Raw genomic sequence first — 26,541 nt, forward strand, 5'->3', positions numbered from 1 at the left:
TCCTCAGCAAAAACATGGAGAGAACTCTTAAGGAGAGAAAGAGGAAGTTGGGAGGGCAATAGTAAACAGTCCTGCACTTAGCATTGGGTGAGTTGTGACTGTCTCTCATTGGCCGAGCTGTTGCTAGGTAAGAAAGTCCGCTTCTTTTTGGGCTCTGCTGTCTTCATAGGGCATGCACGAGAGCTCCCCCTTCTAATCTGGCGACTTTATTTAATAGTAATTTTGATTAGAAATTTGTTTCCAAAATAAATTTTAATTTGTCACACAAAAGTATATGAAAATTCTAAAATAATCTACACATTGATAGTGTCATTACTTTTTATTAAACTTTTTTTCCCATTTTATTTTGCCAAAGTATACTTAATTTTGGGCTTCCCTGATAGCTCAGTTGGTAATGAATCCACCTGCAATGCAGGAGACCCTGGTGCAATTCTTGGGTCGAGAAGATCCACTGGAGGGGCTTCCCTTGTGGTTCAGCTGGTAAAGAATCCGGCTGCAATGTGAGAGACCTGGGTTGGGAAGATCCCTGGAGAAGGGAAAGGCTACCCACTCCAGTATTCTGGCCTGGAGAATTCCATGGACTGTATAGCTCATGGGGTCACAAAGTCAGACATGACTGAGCAACTTTCACATACTTTTTTTTACAGTGTTTCGGGTATATAGCAAAGTGATTCAGTTGTATATTTTTTTCAGATTCTTTTGCATTACAGACTACAAGACATTGAATATAGTTCCCTGTTGGTTATCTATTTTATATATAGGAGTATATATCTTTTACTCTATTTATTTATCCCCTTTCCTTTCCCCGTTGGTAAATATAAATCTGTATTCTGTGTAAATCTGTTTCTGTTTTTTAAATAAGTTCACTTGTTTCATTTTTAGGATTCCACATATAAGTGATATATTTTTTCCTTCTTTGACATAGTATGATAATCTCTAGGTCCACCCATGTTGCTGCCAATGGCATTATTTCAATTTTTTATGACTAATATTCATATATATGAATATATACCATAAAATATCTATATATACTTTATCCATTCATTTGTTGATGGACATTTATGTCGCTTCCATGTCTTCACTATTGTAAATAGTGCTGCAGTGACCACTAGGGTGCTTGTCTTTAAGTAGTTTTTGTCCTCTCTGGATATATGCCTAGGCGTGAGATTTCTGGATCGGGTGGTATATCTTTTTTTTTTTTTAAGAACTTCCATACTGTTCTCCATAATGACTGCACCAGTTTACATTCCCACCTATTGTAGGAGGGCTCCCATTTGTCCATACCCTCTCCAGAGAACATTGTTTTTGTTGAAGTTTTTGTTTTGCCATAAAATACGAATTTTATTTCACATCTCTTTTATAGGGGCACTAATCCCATTTGTGAGGGCTTCACCCTCTTGCAGTCGCCTTCCAAAGGCCCCACTTCCAGATACAAACACGTTGGGGATTAGGTGTCAACATATGACTTTCAGTGGAATGTTCACTTCCAATCCATAGCTACTGTAAAATGATGTTTACCACAGATTTTGTTAGATATGGACACCTTTTCTTATATTAAGGTAGTTCCTTTCTATCCCCAAGTTTCTAAGACTCCTTTAAACTTCTTGAAGAGATACTGAACTTTATCAAAACTTATATTCCATCCTTTGATTTTTCCTATATTAATATGGTTGTTTAAATGTTAAACCAACCTAGCCTTCCTGAAATAGATCCAACTTGGTCTTGATGAAGTTTTTCTTTTTTATATTATCAGTTTGGGTTTGTTTGGGATTTTTCACATGTTTATGAATGAGATTGGGTATGTATAGGATCTGCAGTGATGTTTCTGTCTTGACATGTCTTTTTTGCTCTCTAGATGAGATCTGATAGGGGCTTATCAATCTTTCAGATTTTGGAAGACCCAACTTTTGGCATTGTTGACCCTATTATGTTTATTTTCTATTTTCTATGATAGGTTTTGTTTTAAAATTTCTGCTCATTTATTTGCTATTGGAAAGGAGTCTTGGTTTTTCCTAGATTCTTAGCTCACCAATTTTTCAGCCTTTTTTCATGTAGCATTTGAGACTATAACATAAGCACAACTTCAGCAGCATGCTTTATATATATAGTTTTCCATTCACTTTCTTGACACTTTAATGATGTTTTAACAGAAGATAAACCATTAAGGATGTGTATAGTATTGCTTGATACAGTATTGCTTGATACAATTCATACTAAAAGGAACCTTCTGTTGAATTCCAGAATTGTTTAAAGCCCAGAGTGCAGTGGTTCTTAATCTAAGATCCCCCACATGACTAATTTTTACCCTAGACGTATCAGTAGATTGAGAAGCACAATTCAGTACTTGAAAAATCCCAGGGAGATGTGGCTCACAGGTAGAAAATAAGGATTCAAATCACTCTCATTTTACAGATTAACATAAGGCCAAGAAAGAGGAAAAAACCTACTAACGTTCACTCAGTAAGTTTAATGACAACACTGAATACAATGGAGTACAAAATAGGATAGCACACCTTTGGGTAACTGACATGTCCTTTATTCTATATTGTCCTATTAGAGTTTTATTTACACCAAGACTGTGATATGCTTAAGATATAGATCAGTAAATAAAAATATTAAAGATACCAGTACAGAAAATGCATTCAACAAATTAAAGCAAAAACCAAAGCTCTGGAACAAGACAAGCCTTAACCAAAAATGTCTGGATATACCCAGGGAACTCCTCTTATGAGCCATATCCCAGGTCTCGGGTCTCAGTGATCCTATTTAGTAAGCACATCAACCAAGAAAGGCCAGCAAAAGGTTTTAAGAGGTAAGCAAATGTAGACTTATTTTGTAATATACAAAGTGCTAATTTCAGTAGATCCATTAAAATAGAGAACATCTGAGAAAGATCATCAATAAAAGTCACTCAGCCCAAATTAATGTTAGACATCAGTTTTACAGCACTATTTTAAATCTATATAAACATGTTCAAATTTTTTAGTAGTTTCTTAAACTTTATAGAAAACCCTCTACAATTTTAAATGCTTATTAACATAAGCATACTTGAACTACCTTTATAACAAACAGTTGTTCAAATGTTAATAAGGTGCTATCTATGGTCCTAAAATAGGCCACTTCCATCTAATAATTATGGATCGTCATAATAACTACATAAATGTATCATGGTAAACAGAATAGCTATATACATGAGCCATACTTGAGGCTCCAGCAGTCATGGGTATGAGGTGATCACAGGACATCCACTTCTAAAGCCTCAACAATGCGCGCGGCAGAAGGACGGTCTTTAGGATTTTCATTAGTGCATACGGAGAAGAGCTCAATTACTTTCTGGTACGTTTCATCCAGTTCCTCCATGTTAATAGGTGGTCTAGTTCCCAAAGCTGCATAGTATGCATCATCATCAAAGTCACTTTCATCAAAAGTTTTATCTGCTCATGAAGGAGTTAAACAATTAAAATCACTTTAAATCATGGAAAAGTTTAACAACTCAAGCTCACTGTCCTGAAATAATTCATCATCCAATATGCTTTTCATTTTACACAGTCTCTTCAACTGTCCTGCCATGGTGTAGATTAATTATTGTCAGGGAATTAAAGGTTAGCAACCCCAACCCCCTTACTAGGGTAGCTTTCTAATCATTGTCTCAGGCAAGAGGGGTTTTTAAGGTAACTTCTTGCTCCTCTGATTTTCTCAATTTATCTCCCTTTTCTCAATATACATCTCATTTGTATGAGGTTAAACCAGTGTCTGACCCTGCAACCCCAAGAACTAGCCCACCAGGCTCCTCTGTTCATGGAATTCTCCAGGTAAGAATACTGGAATGGGTAGCCATTCCCTTCTCCAGAGGATCTTCCCTGGAGGGGAAGAACCCAGGTCTCCCACACTGCAGGCGGATTTTTTACCATCTGAGCTACCAGGGAAGCCCCAATTTATAAATTATTCCTTAGTTCAAACTGAGAGATTGGGATTTATGTTAAAAACATGTAGTTATACCTTCATCATCATCATCATCTGGAAGATTAATGTGTGGAATAGATAAAGTCATCATTTCCCACAGAGTAAGACCAAAGGCAAATATGTCTGCCTTGTCAGTAATAATACCATCCTCCTCCAGAGCTTCCTTAGGTTTCCAAGGCTCAGTGCCGATGTAACAGGCCTCGGGGTCAGTCACTGAAAACAAGATACAGGGAAACTGATCAAAAGGGCAAGCACCAGAAACCACTAAGAAAGGCAAACAACCCAAAGAAAAGTGGGCAAGTTATCTAACAGGTAGTTTAAAGGTTAATAAATATAGCCAGTAAACATGAAAATACATTCAACCTTGTAAAAAGAGGTTTTCTCTATCAGATTGTTAAATATTCAAAAAGCTAGTCAGTAGGAAGGGTGTAGAGAAACAATTCTCTTAGAATGGGGCACAAACGTAGATTGTGGATGTCTGGAGCACAGACTTGAGCCAGACTGCCTCACCCGGGTTCTAAGACCTGTGAGAGCTCTGTGACCCTGAGCACATCACCTACTCTCTGTCTGTTTCTTCCTTTTTCAAACTGTGCTGTCTCAGCTGAGAGATGACCACTTCCCTGCGTCTAGAATTGCTAGATCAGGAAAGAGGGAACGGGTGGAATTACACAGAGGCTTTTAAAGCTTCTCTGCCCAGGAATGACACAGGTCCACTCGTGTTTCCATTTAAATGTCAGGGGCAACTTCTCAATTGTCATGAGACGGCCAGCTTTCTAGCTGAAACTGGGATTAGACTGAATCACTAGATCAATCTGGGAAGAATTAACATCTTAACAGTATTAGTCCATAATCATGATCTCTCACTTACTTAATGTCTTAATGCTCTCAGTGAAGTCTTATGGTGTTCAATAAAAAGGTCGGACTTTTGGTTCGACTTATTCAATTATTTTATGCTTTTTGGTGTAGCGCCCCCCTCCTCTCATTTATCCCTGGGGGATACATTTCTGGATCCCCAGCGGATGCCTGAAACTAAGGACAGTACGAAACCATATATATATATATATAGTATTTTTTCCCTATACATGCACATCTTTAATAAAGTTTAATTTATAAATTAGGCACTGTAAGAGTAACAACAAAAATAATAAGATAGAACAATTACAATATACTCTCATAAAAGTTATGAGAATGTATTCACTATCAAAATTATCTTACTGTGCAAATGTGTGCCTTCTTCTTAACCATGCACTTAGAACACACAGTGGCCATAACTTTTAAGGTTTGAGGTGTAATAGCAAAACTAGTATGAATATTTTTCCTACTTCAAAATTTCACAGATACAAGTTGCAGCAGATCTCAGCAAACTCAGCATCCAATTTTTTTTTTCTTTCCTTATTAAGTCTAGAGCTTTCACCTTTTCACCTAAAGGAAGCACTTTATGGCTTTTCTTTGGCACATCTGAATCGCCAGCATCACTATACACTTTGGCAACATTATTAAGTAAAATAAGCGTTACCTGAACTTAAGCACTGCCATACCTGCAACAGTCATCTGATAACAAGGTGGCTGCTGAGGTACCTTCCATCTAGAATAGGAATCCTTAAAGGGGAAGGACTGTGTCCTTTTTTCCTCTATATAGTGCCTAGCACAGTACCCGACTATACATACTATTAAAAATATTTGGTAAATAATCAACCCAGAAATTACCATCATTAACATATGGACTTTTCATCAGGAAAAGACTGAAGGCAAAAGGACAAGGGGGCAGCAGGGGATGAGATGGATAAATAGCACCACCGACTCAATGGACATGAATTTGAGCAAACTCCAGGAGACAGTGAAGGACAGCGGAGCCTGGTGTGCTGCGGTCCACGGGGTAGCAGAGTCAGACATGACTTACCGACTGAACAACAATAGCAATGTATCCTTGTAGCTTATTTATTTCATACACAGTAGTGTGTGTCTCTTAATTCCCTATCCTTTTCTTGTTACTTCCCTCTCCCCACTAGTAATCACCAGTTTGTTCTCCACATCTATTTCTTTTTTGTGATATTCACTTGTTTATTTTTTAGATTTCCTAAGTGTATGCTCAGTTGCTCAGTCCTGTCGACTCTTTGTGACCCCATGGACTGTAGCCCACCAATCTACAGGCAAGAATACTGGAATGGGTTGCCATCTCCTTCTTCAGGGGACCTTCCAAACCCAGGGACTGAACTCGTGTCTCCTGTGTCTCCTGCATTGGCAGGCGGATTCTTTACCACTGAGTCACTGGGGAAGACTCCACATTTAAGTGACAGGCGAATTTTTAATTTAGCTTTTTATTTATTGACAGTAAATGCCATCATAGTTACCTTCAAGGAAGCACAAACACAGGGTTCACAGCCGTACAGGACTGATGCTGCCTGGCAGTGAAAATCTAAGGTGTTAGCATGTTTACTAGGATTCTTGCTGTTTTTAGTATGCTTTGTTTTCAAGGGTGCATGGGTTTTGATTCTTCTGTTACAAATCTTCTGTAAGCCTAGTCCTAGCTTCTGACTTTTGCAGAAATTAATATAACAGATTAATGTAAAAAATACCCATACTGCCCAATTTTTTTTTAGAATGTGTTCTTGGGAATGGAATTACAGGACTGAAGGGCATAAACATTTTTAAGGGTTGTTTTTCAGAGAAAATACATATATCTAAACTGCCCTCTGAAAAAGCTACACACTGTGGTAATTCCTATTGCTATTCCCCACCATCTACGTACACAGAAGGACTACCTTCTAGACACATAGGAGGACCACACTTTCTGGCCTGTCATGTTCTGGGTGAAGCCATTTGACTAGTTCAGGGCAGTGACTTGTCAAAGAAGTGACTTACGTCATTTCTGAACTGGGGCATTTCATTGTCAGGGCAAGACTTTCTAGGGTGGCACTGTAAACAGAACTTTGGTGATGATAAAAATGTTCTTTATCTGTTTTGTCCTGTATGGTAGTCACTAACCACATATAGCTACTGAGGACTTGAAATGTGGCTAAAGTGGCTGAGAAAATGAATTTAAAGAATTTTTAATTTATTAATTAATTTAAATAGCCATACATAGCTAGTGGCTACTGTAGTAGACAGGCTTCCTGGTACCTCAGTAGTAAAGACTCAGCCTGCAATGCAGGAGATGTGGGTTCAATTCCTGGTTCAGGAAGATCCCCTGGAGAAGGAAATGGCAACCCACTCCAGTATTCTCACTTGGGAAGTCCCATGGACAGAGGAGCCTGGCAGGCTACAGTCCACAGGGTCACAAAGAGTCGGACACAGCTGAGTGACTAAACAACAACCAAAAAAACTGCAGTGGACAGTGCAGTTCTAGAGTTTTTTACCTTCCACAGTGATGGACACAGTGGTGGACAACAGTGGTGGACACAGCGATGGACACAGTGATGGACACAGTGATGGGCACAGCGATGGACACAGTGATGGACACAGCGATGGACACAGTGATGGGCACAGTGATGGACACAGCGATGGGCACAGCGATGGACACAGCGATGGGCACAGTGATGGGCACAGTGATGGGCACAGTGACTGCAGTATTCCATACAACAGACACCCTAGCGTGTTAGGTCCTCATGTGAGAATGACATGGAACACAGGCCTAGTGGACATGCAGCTTGAAAAATAAGCCTCACTTATTTTAAGGTACTGAGGTTTTTGAGGGTTTATGTTACCATAGCAAAACTGATCTTAACCTGAATGATCAATTATGACTTCTATGCAGTGCATGACAGTATGTTAACCTAAACTCTTGCTCATACTAGAATGGGGAAATTTTTTAATGACTTTTTTAGTAGTCATGACTTCTTTTAAAAAGTGGTTTCTGCCTCTCATGTCCTTCTTAAGCCCAACATTAAGGAAATATTTACCAACAATTTTTTTCTGTTACTTTTTAAAAAATTTTCAATCTACAGAGATTAGAGTGTGAGAACAGAAAACAACTTTCTCTAACATAAACAGATACCGGAGACCCTCCGCACCCGTGCGAACATGGCGCTGCAAGCGGTGCGGAGCGTGCGGGCCGCGGTCGGCAGCCTGCGCGCCATCTCGGCACCCAGCGAGCCCTGCTCGCCGCGGCCCTGGGGACTGCGGGCGGGTGCCGTCCGGGCGCTGCGCACCGGCCCTGCTCTGCTGTCGGTGCGGAAATTCACAGAAAAACACGAATGGGTAACAACAGAAAACGGTGTTGGAACAGTGGGAATCAGCAATTTTGCACAGGAAGCGTTGGGAGATGTTGTGTACTGTAGTCTGCCTGAAGTTGGGACAAAGTTGAACAAACAAGAGGAGTTTGGTGCTTTGGAAAGTGTGAAAGCTGCTAGTGAACTCTATTCCCCTCTGTCAGGAGAAGTAACTGAAATTAATACAGCTCTAGCAGAAAATCCAGGACTTGTCAACAAGTCTTGTTATGAAGATGGTTGGCTGATCAAGATGACATTCAGTAACCCTTCAGAACTAGATGAACTAATGAGTGAAGCAGCATATGAAAAATACATAAAATCTATTGAGGAATGAAAATGGAACCCCTAAATAAACTACTTTGAAACAACTTAATCTAGCATAGTTGTCTTAAATTAGTGGTGGATAGATATTTTAAAAGCAACTTATAGCAAAAGAAACTACTTGTAACAATGTTTCCTGAAGAAAATACCCCTTAACTTTCTAATGCCTTCAGATAAACACTGTGTATCTTTTCCACAGCATCCTGTGATTTTTAGGCTAGGCTCCAGTTATAATATTCAGAATTCCTGAAATTATCTCTGATGAAACTAATTATAAAAATTATGTAATTCAACGATAACATGGTTATCTTATACCTTATATGACATTGTAACTTGCTTACAGCTATCCTTGGATTTGGGTCAAAATGATCTTCCCACTAGAAATAACTGCCAGTGGAGAAAAGTTTGTTAGTTGTATAGTGTCCAGTGAAGAATATTACTGTCTTAATTTTGCAATATACTGTGTTTGCTGGTGCTATTTTTATACAGTGACGCAACAGCCTTGCAAGAGAATAAACAATTTAATAATAAAATATTCAACTTCTTAAAAAATAAAATAGATACCATCATTTACTAACTTAACTACCTCTTTTCCCACTAATACAAAAATGTCACCTTTATCATATAACAAATCTCATATATTTGGGAACTATCTTTTGACTCTTATGTTGAAATTTTCTGTCTAGTTTGGCATTAGTGTCACTTACTACAGTTTCATAATACTTAACATTTCATCAAGAAAATTCCTACTCAACACTTTCACAGAATTTTCCTGGCTGTGTTTGAACATGTATCCTCAAGGATAATCTCTATATTCTCTTTGACATGTTCTATAATAACATAGATTATATTGGGATATTGCAAAATTTGTAGATTTTTAATTCATTTCTGCTTTTTTCTTCTGGGGTTTCTTTTTTTTTTTTTCTAATTTCAGCTGAAAACTCAGTTTCATAAAGGTTAAATAATGACAGTGTTTTATCAAATAGGTTTTGATTTGCTCTTACATTCTCATTATTCTCTAAATAGTGTGTAACTGGAATTTCACTTCTTCTCAGCTAAGGACTATTTACAAATATTTTAAATTCCTGAAAAAACTGAGTTTTTATTTCCAACTGTACATGAATTTCTGTATTTATAGCTCTGAGGATAATGAATGTTAACCTTTAGTCTATTCCTACTTTTGTAACTTGAGGTTTTCTTTTGTAACCTAACCAGTAGATGGTCAATTTTAATAAATATTCTAATGCATAGAAAATGAACTTATTATTTACTTAGATCTTCTACATCTTAGTTTTTCTATTAGATCTATTAATGATTGAGACAATTAGGCTAAAATCTTATTTTTATTCTTTTTGACAATTTCTCCCTTTATTTGCTAAAGTTACAACCTCGTACCAGTTATTTGGCCTAAGGGTTCATGCCAGTTCTACCTTTATTGACTACAGACATCATTATGAGGTCAATTTATTTATCTTGGTGTTTTCCTTCAATTCAACTTGTAGACTTTAACTGGAAATTAAGATGTACGTAAGTTATAAACAGTATTAGCCTCCCCTATACCTTATATTTTGGAGACAGGAACAGCAACCCACTCCAGTATTCTTGCCTGGAGAATCCCATGGACAGAGGAGACTGTCAGGCTATGGTCCATGGGGTCACAAAGAGTCGGGCATGACTGAGCGACTAACACACACACACACACCATTTCTGTTTATATAAAGATGCAAATTTAAATGTTATTTATTAAACAATATGTTGAAAGCAGTGGTTTTCTTTGAGGCTTCTGGCTCTGTTCCTCATCAAGAACATATCTTAAATTCCCTGCAGTTTCTCCAACAAGTGGTGCTAGGCAAGTTGTACAGCCCTATGAAGTTACAACATACCCCCTCACCATCCACAAAACTCAAAATGCCGTAAAGACTTAACATAAGACACCATAAACTCTTTAGAAGAGATCATAGGCAAAATGTTCTCTGACATAAATCCTACCAATGTTTTCTTAGGTCAGTCTCCCAAGGTGATAAAAATAAAAACAAAAATAAACAAATGGGAACTAATCAAACTTATAAGCTTTTGCACAGCAAAAATCATAAGCAAAATGAAAAGACAACCCACAGAATGGAAGAAAATATTTGCAAACAATGCAATTCACAAGGGATTAATTTCCAAAACACACACACAGCTCATATGACTCAACAACAACAAAAACAAACCCAATAGAAAAACGGGCAGAAGATCTAAACAGACCAACATTTCTCCAAATAAAAAATACACATGGCCAACAGGCATGTGGAAAGATGATCAACATCACTATTAAGAGAAATGAAAATCAAAGCTACAACGAGGTACCACCTTCACACGGGTCAGAGTGGCCATTATTAAAAAGCCTACAAATAACAAATGCTAGAGAGGATGTGAAAAAAAGGGAACCCTCTACACTATTGGTGGCAATGTAAGTTGGTACAGTCACTGTGGAAAACAATATGGGGGTTTCTCAGGAAAACTAAAAATATGACGCAGTAATCCCACTCCTGGTCATGTATCCAGACCAAAACAGAATTCAAGAGACACATGCACCACTAGGCTCACAGCAGCACCGTTCACAATAGCCATGATGTGGAAACAACCGAAATGGCCACTGACAGATGAATGGGTAAGAAGACATGGTATATATATGCAATGGAATACCACTCAGTCATAAAACAGAATGAAATAACGCCATCTGTAGCAACATGGGCGCAACTAGAGATTATCACACTAAGTGAGGTAAGAGAAAAAGACAAATACCATATGATATCACTTATATGTGGAATCTAAAATATGAGACAAATGTACCTGCCGATGAAACAGAATCATTGGTACAGAAGACACACCAGTGGTTGCCAAGGGGGAGGGGGCTGGGGAAGGGATGGAGTGGGACATAGGGGTTAGCAAATGTAAACTTTTATATATAGAATGGATAAACAACAAGGTCCTACTGTACTGCAGAAAACTGTATTCAATATCCTATGATAAGCCATAATGGAAAAGAATATTTTAGAAAAAGAATGTATTAAAAAAAAAAAAGAAAGAAAGAACATACCTTAAATTCCCTAAGAAGAGAATGGTTAGTATTCACAATAAAGAGAAGAATGAGGTGGGGTGGGCCAAGGGGCAAAACGCAGAAGACTGGCCTTAGTTAGTAATCCTCTTCTACTCCCATTCCAGTTTTTTCTAGCAGTTTCCCAAATCTTGTCATTATGCTGATGCTAAATGAATTTCTTTATAAAACATAAAAATTTTATTTTCTATTCCCAGATCTTTTACCACTTAAAATCCCAATCCAGGTTAGAAACACTTCTCCATGTTTCTTCAATTAAAATATATACTAATGAGAAACCAATAATTTATATTGTATATGTGGCAAGGGAAGGGGCTGGAGGCTGAGTAGAACAGAGACAGAAGAGATATTTTTTATTACACACTTTTTATTAATAGTTTTTGATTTTTGAAGAATGTGAAATTATTATTTTTAAATATGTAATTAATAAAAACTTAAAAACTGTACAGAAACCAGTTTAAAACAGAATTCTGCTTACCAGTCATATTTTCATCCAATGGAAGAGAGACTCCTACATCACAGATTTTAATTGTTTCAAAATCACCTTTAATAACAACATTTGAAGACTTTATATCTCCATGGAGCAGTTTCTTATCTTGGTGCAGATACTAAAATAGTGAAAAATTTAAAACATCTGAGCAAAAATACAAACTAATAAAAAAGTGTATAACTTTCAAACAAAAACAACAACCTGAACTCCCTGCCTAACATACAGACTTCCATCTGTCTACCATTTCAAACTATTTGATGCTAGAGAAGGGACCATCCCATGCCATCTCTTAGTCTACCATACTCACCAGAAATCTGAAAGATTCTTTGGAAATTGATGTCTATTTACAGATAAGCCAACTTTTAATTTTCAAGCCAACCTCACATACTTATACATCAAAGACTGATACTGCAGATTTCAAAATGTACTACAATTTTACAAAATGTACAATTATTTTAGAAATAATTTTGTAACCTTCACAATGACAGTTTCTGCAAACAAATTATTGAGATAATGCTACACATACTTCACAAGGAGAAGAGGAAGCAGTAATGTAATCTAAGGCTATACTTTAACCCTTTCTTAGAAATGACAAGTGATAATATTCATCCATAATCAAAAACATCCTACAAAACAGTTATTTTTTCATTCATCATCATTTAGGCATCTACACTCCATGACTTGGGCCTGCAAAAGATGCAGAAACAATTCTTGGTATTGAACTTGGAACACTTACTGTGCTTACTTAAATGCTGTTAACCTAAATTGAATATGCTCAAATATATTTATAACGTAATTTATTAAATCTATTATATACACACATTTAAAATAATTTTTAAATGATTAAAATTATTAGCTTATCCAACCTATTTAAAATAGGTTTTTCTATAGCATATTAAAATATATATTTAAAAATACATATATATATTTAGAAATACTGCCTTTTCCCATTTCCACATTTCATGAATCAACTTTATTTGAACTCAACATGCAACTCTTGACATCACTACATTACATAATCTGTTTTTTGAGTCACCCAACAATTTTCTGGAGCCGTGATTACTTAAGTTATTCAAGATACAGAATTTTTATTTCTAACAGTATGTCTAACTCAAAGATACAATAATTTATTTGTATAACCCTGAAAGGGTTTTTTCACTTGACCTATAGATGTATATAAACAATGTCTAATATCCCACAAAGCAGTCTTTGAAAGGCTTGTTTACAGCAGCAGAGGGTTAGAATATACCCCCAGGAATAATGACTAAACAACAGTCCAATTAACTAAATCTAACATGTAATCTCTATAAGCAAAACTTCCTGACATGGGTTATTTCAGGCCATGTGAAAGTGTGAAGGCCTCTAACAATACTTTGTTGGTCAAAACAGTATACTCTTCAGCATGAAAGATTCTAAAAAGATTTAAGGCAACTCGCTCTCTTGGAAAAAAAAATTTTCACCTTGTAACTAGGTATATTAGTATCTGTCCATCATAGATGAATAGATAAAGAAAATGTGGTATACATACACATACACAATGGAGTATTACTAAGCCATTAAAAAGAATGAAACAATGTCATTTCTAGCAAAATGGATGGACTTAGTCATACTAAGTCAGAAAGACATGTACTATATGATATCACTTATATGTGGAATATAAAACACACAAATGAACTTATTTACAAAGCAGAAACAGACTCACAAATATAGAGAACAGAGCTGTGGTTGACAAGGGGGAGGCTGAGTGAGAGAGGGAAAAATTGGGAGTTTGGGATTAGCAAATGCAAACTACCATATATAGGATGGACATACAACAATGTCCTGCTGTTAAGAACAGGAAATTAAATTTAATATCCTGTGATAAACTACAATGGAAAAGAATATGAAAAAGGAGATATAACTGAGTCACTTTGCTGTACAGCAAAAATTAAACACAACATTGTAAATAATTTCATTTTTTTAGGTTCCACAAAACTCATTCAAAACATAATAGCATAGTTACCTTTAACCCTCTTGCCATGTTCAAAGCAACTTTTAAAATTATGGCTGCTGGAAAAGGATCTCGGCTATCTTTATTTCGTTCTTCTATTAAGTCATTTAGAGACTTTTCACCTCCATATTCCATAGCAAGACACAGACTGCCATCGCTAGCTTTAGTGAAAGCACGGTAACCTCAAAGAAAACACGTCATTTTCTTACTGGAGTACGGAACAACAAAAGTATTTAATTCTTTTACAGTAATGTGACTGAAAACAGATCTAGATCAACACTGTCAAATACAAAATGAAACAGCTAGTGCTTACAAAACTTGTTTAGTAGATCTAATTTTAAATGCCTTCAGTGTTTGCCAACAGTATCACAAATTGAAATATTTTTTAATACTCTATGCCTTCCTCAGAGAAGGCAATGGCACCTACTCCAGTACTCTTGCCTTGAAAATCCCATGGACGGAGGAGCCTCGTAGGCTGCAGTCCATGGGGTCGCGAAGAGTCGGACACGACTGAGCGACTTCCCTTTCACTTTTCACTTTCATGCATACCATAATGACTATATCTATTCCATGAAGTTTTAAATATATACTTCAGTTCAGTCACTCAGTCATGTCCAAGTCTTTGCGACCCCATGGACTGCAGCACTCCAGGCCTCCCTGTCCATCACCAACTCCCAGAGTTTACTCAAACTCATGTCCATTGAGTCAGTGATGCCATCCAACCATCTCATTCTCCGTTGTCCCCTTCTCCTCCTGCCTTCAATCTTTCCCAGCATCAGGGGCATATTCAAATTGCCAACATCCACTGGATCATTGAAAAAGGAAGAGAATTCCAGAAAAACATCTACTTCTGCTTCATTGACTATGCCAAAGCCTTTGACTGTGTGGATCACAATAAACTGTGGAAAATTCTGAAAGAGATGGGAATACCAGACCACCTGACCATGAGAAACCTATATGCAGGTCAGGAAGCAACAGTTAGAACTGGACATGGAACAACAGACTGGTCCAAATAAGGAAAGAGAGTACGTCAAGCCATATTTTGTCAACCCTGCTATTAACTTTATATCAGAGTACATCCTGAAAACGCTGGAGATGAAGCACACCGGGATCAGAATTGCTGGAAATATCAATAACTTCAGATATGCAGATGACACCACCCTTATGGCAGAAAGGTGAAGAGGAAACTGAAAAGCCTCTTGATGAAAGTGAAAGAGGAGAGTGAAAAAGTTGCTTAAAGCTCAACATTCAGAAAACTAAGATCATGGCATCTGGTCCCATCACTTCATGGGAAAATAGATGAGGAAACAGTGGAAGCAGTGTCCGACTTCATTTTTGGGCTCCAAAATCACTGCAGATGGTGATTGCAGCCATGAAATTAAAAGACGCTTGCAACCTAGACCATATTAAAAAGCAGAGACATGACTTTACCAACAAAGGTCCGTCTAGTCAATGCTATGGTTTTACCAGTACTCATGTATGGATGTGAGAGTTGGACTATTAAGAAAGCTGAGCGCCGAGGAATTGATGCTTTTGAACTGTGTGTGGTGTTGGAGAAGACTCTTGAGAGTCCCTTGGACTGCAAGGAGATCCAACCAGTCCATCCTAAAGGAGATCAGTCCTGCGTGTTCATTGGAAGGACTGATGCTGAAGCTGAAACTCCCAGTACTTTGGCCACCTCATGAGAAGAGTTGACTCATTGGAAAAGACCCTGATGCTGGGAGGGATTGGGGGCAGGAGGAGAAGGGGATGGCAGAGGATGAGATGGTTGAATGGCATCACCGACTCAATGGACATGAGTTTGAGTAAACTCCAGGAGTTTGTGATGGACAGGGAGGCCTGGCGTGCTGTGATTCATGGGGTCGCAAAGAGTCAGACACGACTGAGAGACTGAACTGACTGACTGACTCTGCATATAAATTAAATAAGCAGGGTGACAATATACAGCGTTGACATACTCCTTTCCCAATTTGGAACCAGTCTGTTGTTCCATGTCCAGTTCTAACTGTTGTTTCCTGACCTGCATACAGGTTTCTCAGGAGGCAGGTCAGGTGGTCTGGTATTCCCATCTCCAAGAATTTTCCAGTTTGTTGTGATCCACACAGTCAAGGCTCTGGCGTAGTCAATAAAGCAGAAATAGATATTTTTCTGGAACTCTCTTCCTTTTTCAATGATCCAACGGATGTTGGCAATTTGATCTCTGGTTCCTCCTCCTTTTCTAAATCCAGCTTGAATTTCTGGAAATTCATGGTTCACGTACTGTTGAAGCCTGGAGAATTTTGAGCATCACTTTGCTAGCATGTGAGATGAGTGCAATTGTGTGGTAGTTTGAGCATTCTTTGGCATTGCCTTTCTTTGGGATTGGAATGAAAACTGACCTTTTCCAGTCCTGTGGCCCCTGCTGAGTTTTCCAAATTTGCTGCATCTAAAAATATACATTTTTTTTTTTTTTCTGGCCAAGCCACACAGCTTATAGGATCTTAGGTCCCTGACCAGGAATCAAACCGACACCCCCCAGCAGCTGAAACACAGAGAACTAATCACTAGATTACCAGGGAAGTCCCACTAATTTTTATTTCAGAATGTTTACATTAATTTGATTCTTGCCAAACTTCATCACACCCTTCATTTTTAAATTAGTGTAAGCAGTTAAAATATGTAAACCATTTCTGGATAAACAAGATACTATACCAGATAACTGTTATTAAGTAAATGTGAACTTACCTATAATGTTTGGGTGGTTGAGGCTTTTCAAAATCTTAGCTTCATCAGTTAGTCTCTTTTGATACATACTCTGATAATCATCATTACATCTAGGATTAATCTTTTTCACAGCCCAAGGAGAATGAGACAAACCTCTTGGAGATCTTAAAAAATAAGTAACCAAAAATGTACAGAAAGATTAATACATAATACAGTTCAAATGACTAATAAGAACTTTCACATTTTGAAAAAGACTTGAGTATTTTAGGTTTTTTTTTTAATTTTTAAATTTTTAGACTATCAACATTTCTGTTATACATCCTTTTTAGCTGTATACATACAACTGATGAATCTACTGATTACAAGAGAAGTCTGATATTGGAAGGGAAGGGTTAAAAAGAGAAAACTAGAAGGAAAAAGATGAAATCTTATAGATTTTAAACTTCAAAATTTCTATAGTATTTTCTAATTTTTTCATTCAATCATGTCAAACTACCAACTACTTAAAAAGCATTTAACTATATGTACCAGATATAAATTATAGAATGTTAAAGTAATAAACATTAATGTCTAAGAAACAATTTAAAGAAGACATGTACAAAATACATTTGGCTCCTGTGTAATCATGCAAATAACAGACTGTTTTTTACAAACAAATATTGTGGCTCTAACAGACAAACCAATTCATCTGATATACTTCTCACCATATACATGTGTTTAAGGAGAAAATAATAAACGTATGAATAGGAAAAAAATGTAAACTGTCTATTTTCTAGGAAGATGCAGCTGTTTAAGAAATGTAAGGTATAAATTTTTTGAGGTCTAAATAAACAAACAGGTAAAATGAAGTCAGGGAAAGGTCTGTTCACCCCATAAGGTAGGCATTTATGAGTATGGCCAATTACAAAGAACACAGTGTAGGCAACATTTGGGCACAAAAGTCAAAGAGCCTCAGAAGGTAAAGATTGAAAGTTCAACCATAAGAACATAAAACGAGATGGAACCAAGAATCTGTTTAGCTCTGTACTACCTCATGAGCACAGCTCTGTGACTGCAGGACCTTTTTTTTAACATCAGAAAACATGTATTCAAAGGATCATTAGATTTCTCAATTCATATACATCTATCATGTGTAAGTATACTTAAACTATTCTTAAACCTCCAGTTTTAGTTAACAATAACAGCATTTGGGAATAACCTCTTCCATGTTCTTTTAATATAAAGATTTATTTTTCAAGTTTCAAGGGGTACCCCATAGCTCTTGATTATTTATAATTCAGTAAGCAAGTCCATCTTCAGCTTTTCCGTATATCTTAACCTACCTATATCCTATCCTAACCCTGTAGGTTACAGAATGGAAAGGATATTATTTACATAATCTGAATAAAATGTTGCCAAGTTAAAAGATGGTTCATGGAAAATACTAATACAACAGGCAAATTTCTGTTGAGATTGCACAAGGAAAAAAACAAAAAGAGACACAAACAATACTGCCAACAAAAATGGGGACATATTCAGCAGAGATTTAAAAAATATTCAAGTGAATACTAAAACGTTTAAGCCAATAAAAAGGTAAAATGGACAAATTCTTTAAAAAAGTTAAGAAAACTGATGAAAGAAGAAACATAATCAAGAGTTTAAAAATCTTCCCACAAGAAATACAAAACATAGATAATTTTAGAGTTGAGTTTACTAAACTATAAAGAAACACTCCATTTCATACAAACCACTCCAGGGAATAGAATGAAAAGGGACTATGAGTCTAGCATAACTTTAATTAAAAAAACAAAAATCAAACAGGGACAACAGAAAAAGAAAAATCACAAGCCAATTTCACTTAGAGATGTAAAAATTCTAAACAATAGCAAAATGATTCTATCAGTTTATTAAAAAATAATAATACATCACAGCTATGTTGGGTTTAATCCAGCAGTGCAAATTTAACAGTAAATAATATATACTCTGAATTAAAATGAACATACACATACAAATTTGATCCCTCTCAGGTACCACTGAAATAAAAACTTCAGTTTGAAGACTAAAGACTTGACTTTGAAAGGGGAAAAGCAGAAGGTATTTAGCCTGAGGTAGACTGACACAGGCGAGAACCTGCGGTCTATGTAGGAACAGAGTAATTCATGACCAAATGTGCCTGAAGTGCTCAGTGAGTTTTCACACATGAACATACCTGTGTTATCAACATCCAGTTCAAGATATACATGTCTAGCATCCCCACAAGATATGGGATGTCATCTTAAAAAGGAAAACTTTTTAAGATAATAATTAAAAACAAGATAATAATTTAAAACAAAATAATTAAAAACAAGATAGACAAAAATGAAAAGCAAAATAGAAGTATCAGAAAATGAAGTTGGGAAAATTTCTGAGAAAATATTAATAGAACAAAAAGAGAAAATAGAAAAACAGACCAAAAATAAAATAAAGGTAGATCAAAGATTTGAGACAGTCAATTCCTAGGCAGGTTGATAAGAAGTCTAGGGGTCCCCATGGAGAGAGGGGTCTGGAATTCTCAAGGAGGAAGAAAGGACAAACTTTTTTTCCCCTCTACATTCCTTAGGATTATATAGCAATAATGTATCCTGCTTGAGGACAGTCTCTGGAAAAAACCTTCTGGCTAATTCTGTTAAATCATGGGAGTAGGTCTGGTGAGGTCTTTACAACCTCTAGACATTCCTTTGATTCACTGTAATAACTAATTGGAGAGTATATAATTCCAGTGCTAAGGCTAGCAAGTGGCTACTCTTTCTACCCCACTTCTGATGTCTATGTCAGAAGCTTTCTCTATATCCTTTATACTTTAATAAAACTTTATCACACAAAAGCTCTGAGCGATCCAGCCTCATCTCTGGCCCCAGATTGAATTCTTCTCCTCCGGAGGCCAAGAACCCCAGCGTCTTTGTGTGATTCAGAAACAACCTTTCAGATTGGGCCAGTAAATCCCACATCCAAATAATAGGAGTTCCAAGACAGAGAACAGAAAAATAGAGGTGAAAATGATCAACAAACTAATTTTAAAAAATAACCTCTCAAAAATTCAATAGCAATTTTCAGGTTCCAAGAGGCCCATACCCATGCATGTCACTGTGAAATTCAGAACAGTGGTGACAAACAGAAGACCATAGAAGGTTCCAAGAGAGCAGGACGAAAAGACAACATAGAACAGAAACATCAAAATTCAGCAGTCAGAGAGGCTTCAGAATTCTCAAGAACAGCAATTGAACAATGTTCTCAAAATCCTAAGGAAAACATACTTCTGAATGAGAATTCTGACCTAGAAAAACAAAAAAAGCCACTCAAGTACAAGTATAAAGTGAAAACATTTTTAGAAAAGTAAATTCTCAAAAATGTTATCTTCTGTGCATCTTTTCATGGGGCACTAACAAATGTCTTCAGCCAGATGAGATGTAAACCAAGAAATACTAAGAAGCGAAATAAGAAAAACAGAGGATCCAATTCACCAGAGACGCCAAGGAAATCTCTAGGCTACTAAAGGAAAATCCCAAGCTAACAGAGCCACATGAAGGACTGGGAGGGTCAGGGGGGAACTGCTACTGCCAATGAAGTTTTCTAATTAAGTCACATACAGTGTAACTTTGTTAACAACACACTCCACATTCTAAAGAAACTTTTTTAAGGAAAAAAAAATGAGACTAGCCACGAAACTGTGATAAGTTTTTCTTTCAAAATAACTTAAAACAAGAGTTTTAGACATTAAAAAAATTGAAGTTCACAAAACTAACAGCAGACAAACACACAAAAGGGGGTGTTTAAGCTGCAAAGACGCTTCAAGAAGACCCACTTATATATAACCGCTATACTAGTCTCAATTCACCAACTTTTTATTCAAATAAGTATTTCAATTTGGAAACAACATAAACCTAGAGAAGCTAATGATATGCTGCCCTGGACTAATCAGGCTAATTCCTAGGGAGCACTAAACAGTACATAACTGTTCGCCACTTCATAAACATGAAACTAGGTACAGAGTAATGAATAAAAGAAACAACTCTGTAAAAATGTGTTTGTTGTCATATGTAATATTATTGGCTATTAGCATCTATTTTGGTATTCCATTTTTCTTTTAATAATACAATTTTCCTACTTTAGAATCAGGTATTTGCCCTTCTCACTTAACAATGATGACATAAATAAAATAAAAATATTTACTTCTTTAGAAGAGAATATCCTGAGAAGGCAACTCTCCAGATAGAAGAGATTAATAGTCACTGGTATCTCCCAACACTGGTATCCTCTTTGAAGTTTTCTTATTGAGAATCCTGTGTTATTATCACACAGGAATCCCTTTCCTCTGTCATTTCCCTCTCCTACACAAGCCAAGGAAAATTGACAAATTACCTCTCCTTTAATAATCCATTAAGAGGAAGCTAGGAGAAAGATGTACCAGGTAGAGCTCTGGCAAAAATATGAACATACCCCAGATCTAAATATTTGAATTTTCACATTCCTTTTTGTCTCTAAGTACAGTAAAACTATGGTTCCATGTAAAAATGTTAACGTGAAATCTTATACTCACCTTTGCATAAGGTAGACATTTACCCCAGTACCAAAGCCAAGCTTCTGCATAAATGGAGAGGCAGGAATATTTATACATGGAGTTAAACGTAATGCTAAATGTCAGAAAGAGAAATAAAAGATAAAATTAGTATTTGAAAAGACCTCCACAGATGCACCCTAACGTTCTCAACAAATCATTGTTAAGAGAATTAACTGGCAAAGTCTTGCAAAGCAACTTGACACTATGTGTCCTAACTTTCAATGGATACCCTTTGACCAAATCTACTTTTGGAGCTCTATTCTACGGTAACACTTAAACAGGGGTCAGCAAAAACAGTCTGTTTTTATATGACCCATAAGCTAAGAATTGATTTTTACATTTTAAAAGGGTTGTTAAAAAATAAAGATCTCTTGGTTGAATCCTTAGACTTCATGACTCTCTTCCAACATGGCCCAAGACAACTCTCCAGACAACACCATGGCAACAAAGTATAGAGAGAAGCTATACCAAATTCACAGATCAATTGAAAACCCTCATCAGCACTTTTAACCAAAAACCTTATCCAGATTATGTTACCAAATGAAGACTTGCCTTTAATAACACTGAAGAGCCTAGAATCCAGATTTGGTTTCAGAATCAAAGAGCTAGAACTAATTTCAGAAAAGATCAGAACCTGAGGATGACTTCGAATCAAGCCAACACCAAGATCACCCTGAAGAGCAGATTCAAAGTAGAAAAGACAGACAGAGTCAAACCAGCTACACTCCTCTCAATTACACACCCTCATCAAGGCATTTATGCACAACTCTTATCATGGAATGGATTCCAGACAGCAACTTGCTAAAGAAGCCAGGGTTACAGAGTCAAGAATTCAAATCTGGTTTCAAAACAGAAGAACTAGATTCCATGTCCAGAAAAGAAAAGAACCCCAGGCGGCCTTAGAACAAAGACAATTAGGGACAAGATCCTGGAGGTGAGAGAATCCAAGGTACAGACACCACACAGAATGGCAGCAGTCTCACCAGGGACTGTCTTATTCCTCTGGAGCCAGAACAGGGACACAGAGACAGATTCAGTGTACTTGATAACATTAGTCTGGACTCTAAACCTCTAACTCTTCCTGGCACATACCCTTCTAAACACACCTTCAGCTTCTCCAGGAGCTGAGCCTTCTGGAGACAGTAAACAGGACTTCAGGAGACAGAGACACATACAAAGCACCACAAAGAAAATAAATTTATTAATATTTTTCAGCAATCACAGTAATGACTAATTTAGGCAAAAAGCAAGGAAAGAAGGGAGGAAGGGAGGGAGGCAAGCAAGGAAGAAAGAAGAAAGGAAGAACACTATGCCAAAAGGGTTCCTATATGACCCACAAAGCCTAAACCATTTACTATCTGCCATTTACAAAAAGTGTGCTAATGCCTGCCCTACAGCATGCAGCCAAAGCCACCACACACACACGGGAATGCGTGCATGCGTGTGAATAGTGGGGTCTGCTTTTGTGGCTACAAAAAAAAAAGAGAAAAGCCTAAAAGGAATCATCATTAGAGTCATAATTATAGCATATCTATATTACAAAGTAGTATCAGGTTATTAAAAGAGATGAGATAGAGTAGTCCTACTTTTGCTCATGAACAATTAACTGCTCTTGGATTGCCCTTTTGCCATGAACAACTAGAAAATCTGACAAAGTATAATGGTTTTCACATACTTGACAATAGGCAGGGCAGGACTATAAACTCTGAAAGGAGAGAAATTAATGAGATGAGTCCTATCACTGCCCTAACCTACTGCTTAGAGACACTTTCCAGGCTGCAGCACAAAAAAAGGAAGCTCAAAGGTCTTGTCAAATTGAAGTGACAGATTACCCTCTGTCTACTGAATTGCCTTGGAAAATACCCTTCCCATATATAGAGGGGGAAAGATAAAGTAGTTCCTTTGAGGTTCAAGTTAAGTTGCTTCTTCACCAGGGAAAACCTACAATTCTGCTAGAATGTCAATAAAATTAGATCACAGATGACCAAACTTTGACCTATAAAAGAAGTCTTATTTCTTAAGATCAACATTATAAAGATGACTTATACTAAAATTGTTCCTGTGTGATAGATAACAATGAAGGGATTAAACTATAATACTATGAAGACATTTCTGATATCAGTAACAATGAAGAAAGGTTTTATATCTTACCAGATTTCCTTTTTTCAGATAATCTGCTTGGTGTTTTGAAATTACTGGTTTCTTCCATTGTAATAATCACTTAAGGTCCTATGATAAAAATAAATAGAAAGGTACACTGCAGTTATAAAGAATACATCTTTCATTCATGAAGAAAAAATTCCTATAATACTGTCACTCATTTACAAAAAATTTGAGAACTGAAAAAGACCATAACAAATGTTTAGTCCAATTATATTTACAATGAGAAAACTGAAACCCAGAGAGGTAGAAAGATAAAGTAAAAGTAAAATTACATACCCAAGGTCATGCTATTAATGATCGTAGGTCTTTATTTAAAAAATAATATATGCACTTGGTTAAAAAAAGAAAAAATGACCTAGCACCCTCCCACACTTCCCAGGAGTAATTATTAACAGATTTTTTATATGCTTTTAAGAGCTTGGCTTTGTAAGCAGTATTATTTATAACAGTCAAAAAAAGGAAACAGAAATAGCTATCAGATGATGAATGGATAAAGAAAATATGGCATACACTACACACAATAAAATATTATTTAACAGAGTATATATTCTACACAGGGAATATTATTTAGTCATAAAAAGGAATGAAGTACTCATATATACTACAACATGAAAGAATCTTGCAAACCTTATGCCAAGTGAAAGAAAGCAGACACAAGAGGCCACATATATGATTGTTTTTCCACACAATATCCAGAAGAGGCAAATCCACGCACAAAATAAATGAGTAGTTGCTGTGGGCTGAAGGGAAGAGAGAATGTGGAGTGACTGCTACTGGGTGTATGCCTTCTTTTTTGGGGTGATGAAAATGTTCTAAACTTAGGTAGTAGTTTAATATATTCAACTCCATTCCAAAAACCACTTAATTGTACACTTTCAAAAGAGTGAATTCCATGATTTGTTAATTACATCTCAATAAACTATTCGTTTAAAATTATCTATGAAAATACAATGTACATACACAAGCAAGTTAATCCAGGCTTTTTTTTTCTTTCGTAAGATATTTCTTAAAAAATTCTTTTTTATTAAAAAAAATTTACTTTTCTTTTGAAAAAAGGTTTGGTTTTGTATTAGATTTACTGTAAAGCAAACTGTTCCTGTCTGTAAGCTCGTCTGGACTGTCTATAAAAAACTAGGAGGAAGAGAGAACATTTTGCTTAAATGCTGCATTGAGCCATTTAATATCCCTTAATAAAGAGCACCTGGGCTTCCCATGTGGCATTAGTGGTAAAGAATCTGCCTGCCAATACAGGAGGTTCGATCCCTGGGTCGGGAGAATCCCCTGGAGGAGAAAACAGCAACCAACTCCAGTATTCTTGCCTGAAGAATCCCACGGACAGAGGAGCCTGGCGGGCTCCTAAGGCGCTTCCGTAAAAAGTACAGAGTGTCAAGCTCTGATTTGAGAAAAGAGCGATTTCTTTCTTCGAATCCCCACCCTACCCTGTAAGTCTGATGCGCACTCCGGTCTCCAAGATGCTTCTTAAGATAATTCCAGTTTAACGCCATATTCCCAACGTCTTCCACCTTCCTTTAAGGCCCCAAGTTGTCAAAAAAGCAAAGAGGCCGCGGCTCGAAGGCGCGGGACCCGGGCCAGGCCCACTCGCGGCAGGACCCCTAGAAGCTCTCTCCTTACCAGAGCCACGAGGTGGGACAACGAGACGTCCAGGGAAAGGCTGTCTTGAAAACTGGTCCCGAGCGGCCCCCAACACTCCGCGGCCGCCAGGGATGAGGGGGTGCGGTCCGACCAGCCAACACAAGGACTCGCCTACCGTTGTTCCAAAGGGAACCCGCCGGGCTTTCAAAATCGCGCACGCACCGCCCCTACGTCGATCGCGAACTACGGGGCGGCGCAAAGGACATACCAAGCCGGATTCGCCGTTCCTGTTCTTTTTCAGTCCTTTCACTCTGTTCATCAATCCCACCTTACTACCCAATAGGGATACTTTGAAGCCAAATAAAAGGTAGCGAAGCGCAGCAAAGGGCGAACTGACTTTTACAGCCACTGTCAGCCTTTCAGAGGGACAACTTCAGTTAAAAAGAAAATATATGCCTTATTTAGGCTGAAATCCTTTCCCAGTTAGCGAACACTGTGCCCAGAATGTGTGATGGTTCTTTTGTCATTTTTATTACAAATTTGGCCTTGAAACACTATAACTAAAAATGCGCTTGTCTTGAGTAGCAACATACTCAGAAATTTTGCTACCTCTTGTAATCACTACGTTCAGTTCAAGTGAAAGTGCAAGTCGCTCAGTCGTGTCCGACTCTTTACGACCAGTCCATGGAATTCTCCAGGCCAGAATACTAGAGTGGGTAGCCTTTCCCTTATCCTGGGGATCTTCCCAACCCAGAGATCGAACCCATGTCTTCCGCATTGCAGGCGGATTCTTTACCCGCTGCGCCACAAAGGGATGTGTTCATTTATTCAACAAATATTTAGAGAGCATCTTCCCCCTTCTCCGGGGGATCTTCCCCACCCAGGAATCGAACTCAAGTCTCCTGCATTGCAGGCAGATTCTTTACTGTCTGAGCCACCAGGAAAGCCCAGAGAGCACCTACTATGTGCCGGATGTGCATCAAATGCCCACTGCAGAAGATATACTATAGCAGTCACTAAAAGGGACACGAAGATGATTAAGTCACAGAGCCCCCTCCTGCTCAGGAGGAGCTTAGGCAGAGGGGGATGAGGGAAGGGTAGGGAAGTGTCCAAAGAAAGAAACACACACCAACACAATACAAAAGAGACTATAATGTAGGTAACTATAGTTGTAAGGCCCATTTCTTGCAAATGAGGAAACTCAAATGGCACAGAGAGGTTAAGTAATTTTCCTAAAGTCACAGAGCCAATAAACGGTAGAGTCAGGATTTGAACTCATGCTTAATTTAGAGTTCCTCTTTAATAAACGCGTTCAAAACCTCTTCCCTCTTATACACACACACACACACACACAAACAAACACACACACGTCTCCACCTTCAGGGCCCTCCCATTTTTGGCCATCCTCTCCTAAGCAGAGATGGTCTCTTTCTG

The 26,541-nt window shown here is 37.4% G+C and overlaps 2 protein-coding genes and 1 pseudogene across 2 annotated transcripts; 2 read left to right on the plus strand and 1 right to left on the minus strand.

The window, feature by feature from the left end:
• Positions 1–2,514: 2,514 nt before the first annotated feature.
• On the minus strand, positions 2,515–25,300 carry PBK (PDZ binding kinase). The gene is made up of 8 exons (XM_043487158.1): positions 25,147–25,300; positions 23,503–23,580; positions 21,331–21,424; positions 16,797–16,939; positions 14,085–14,254; positions 12,071–12,200; positions 4,000–4,176; positions 2,515–3,434 (listed from the first exon to the last, which is right to left on the minus strand). The coding sequence occupies exons 2-8, from the start codon at positions 23,558–23,560 to the stop codon at positions 3,235–3,237; spliced, it is 972 nt and encodes a 323-aa protein (XP_043343093.1). The 5' UTR covers positions 23,561–23,580; positions 25,147–25,300; the 3' UTR covers positions 2,515–3,234.
• Positions 7,984–8,971, plus strand: LOC122453243 (glycine cleavage system H protein, mitochondrial-like). The gene has a single exon (XM_043487159.1). The coding sequence runs from the start codon at positions 7,984–7,986 to the stop codon at positions 8,503–8,505; it is 522 nt and encodes a 173-aa protein (XP_043343094.1). The 3' UTR covers positions 8,506–8,971.
• Positions 21,556–22,397, plus strand: LOC122453113 (annotated as a pseudogene).
• Positions 25,301–26,541: the final 1,241 nt, after the last annotated feature.

The sequence above is a fragment of the Cervus canadensis genome, chromosome 14 (assembly GCF_019320065.1).
Source record: "Cervus canadensis isolate Bull #8, Minnesota chromosome 14, ASM1932006v1, whole genome shotgun sequence".
In the NCBI taxonomy this organism is placed as follows: domain Eukaryota; kingdom Metazoa; phylum Chordata; class Mammalia; order Artiodactyla; family Cervidae; genus Cervus; species Cervus canadensis.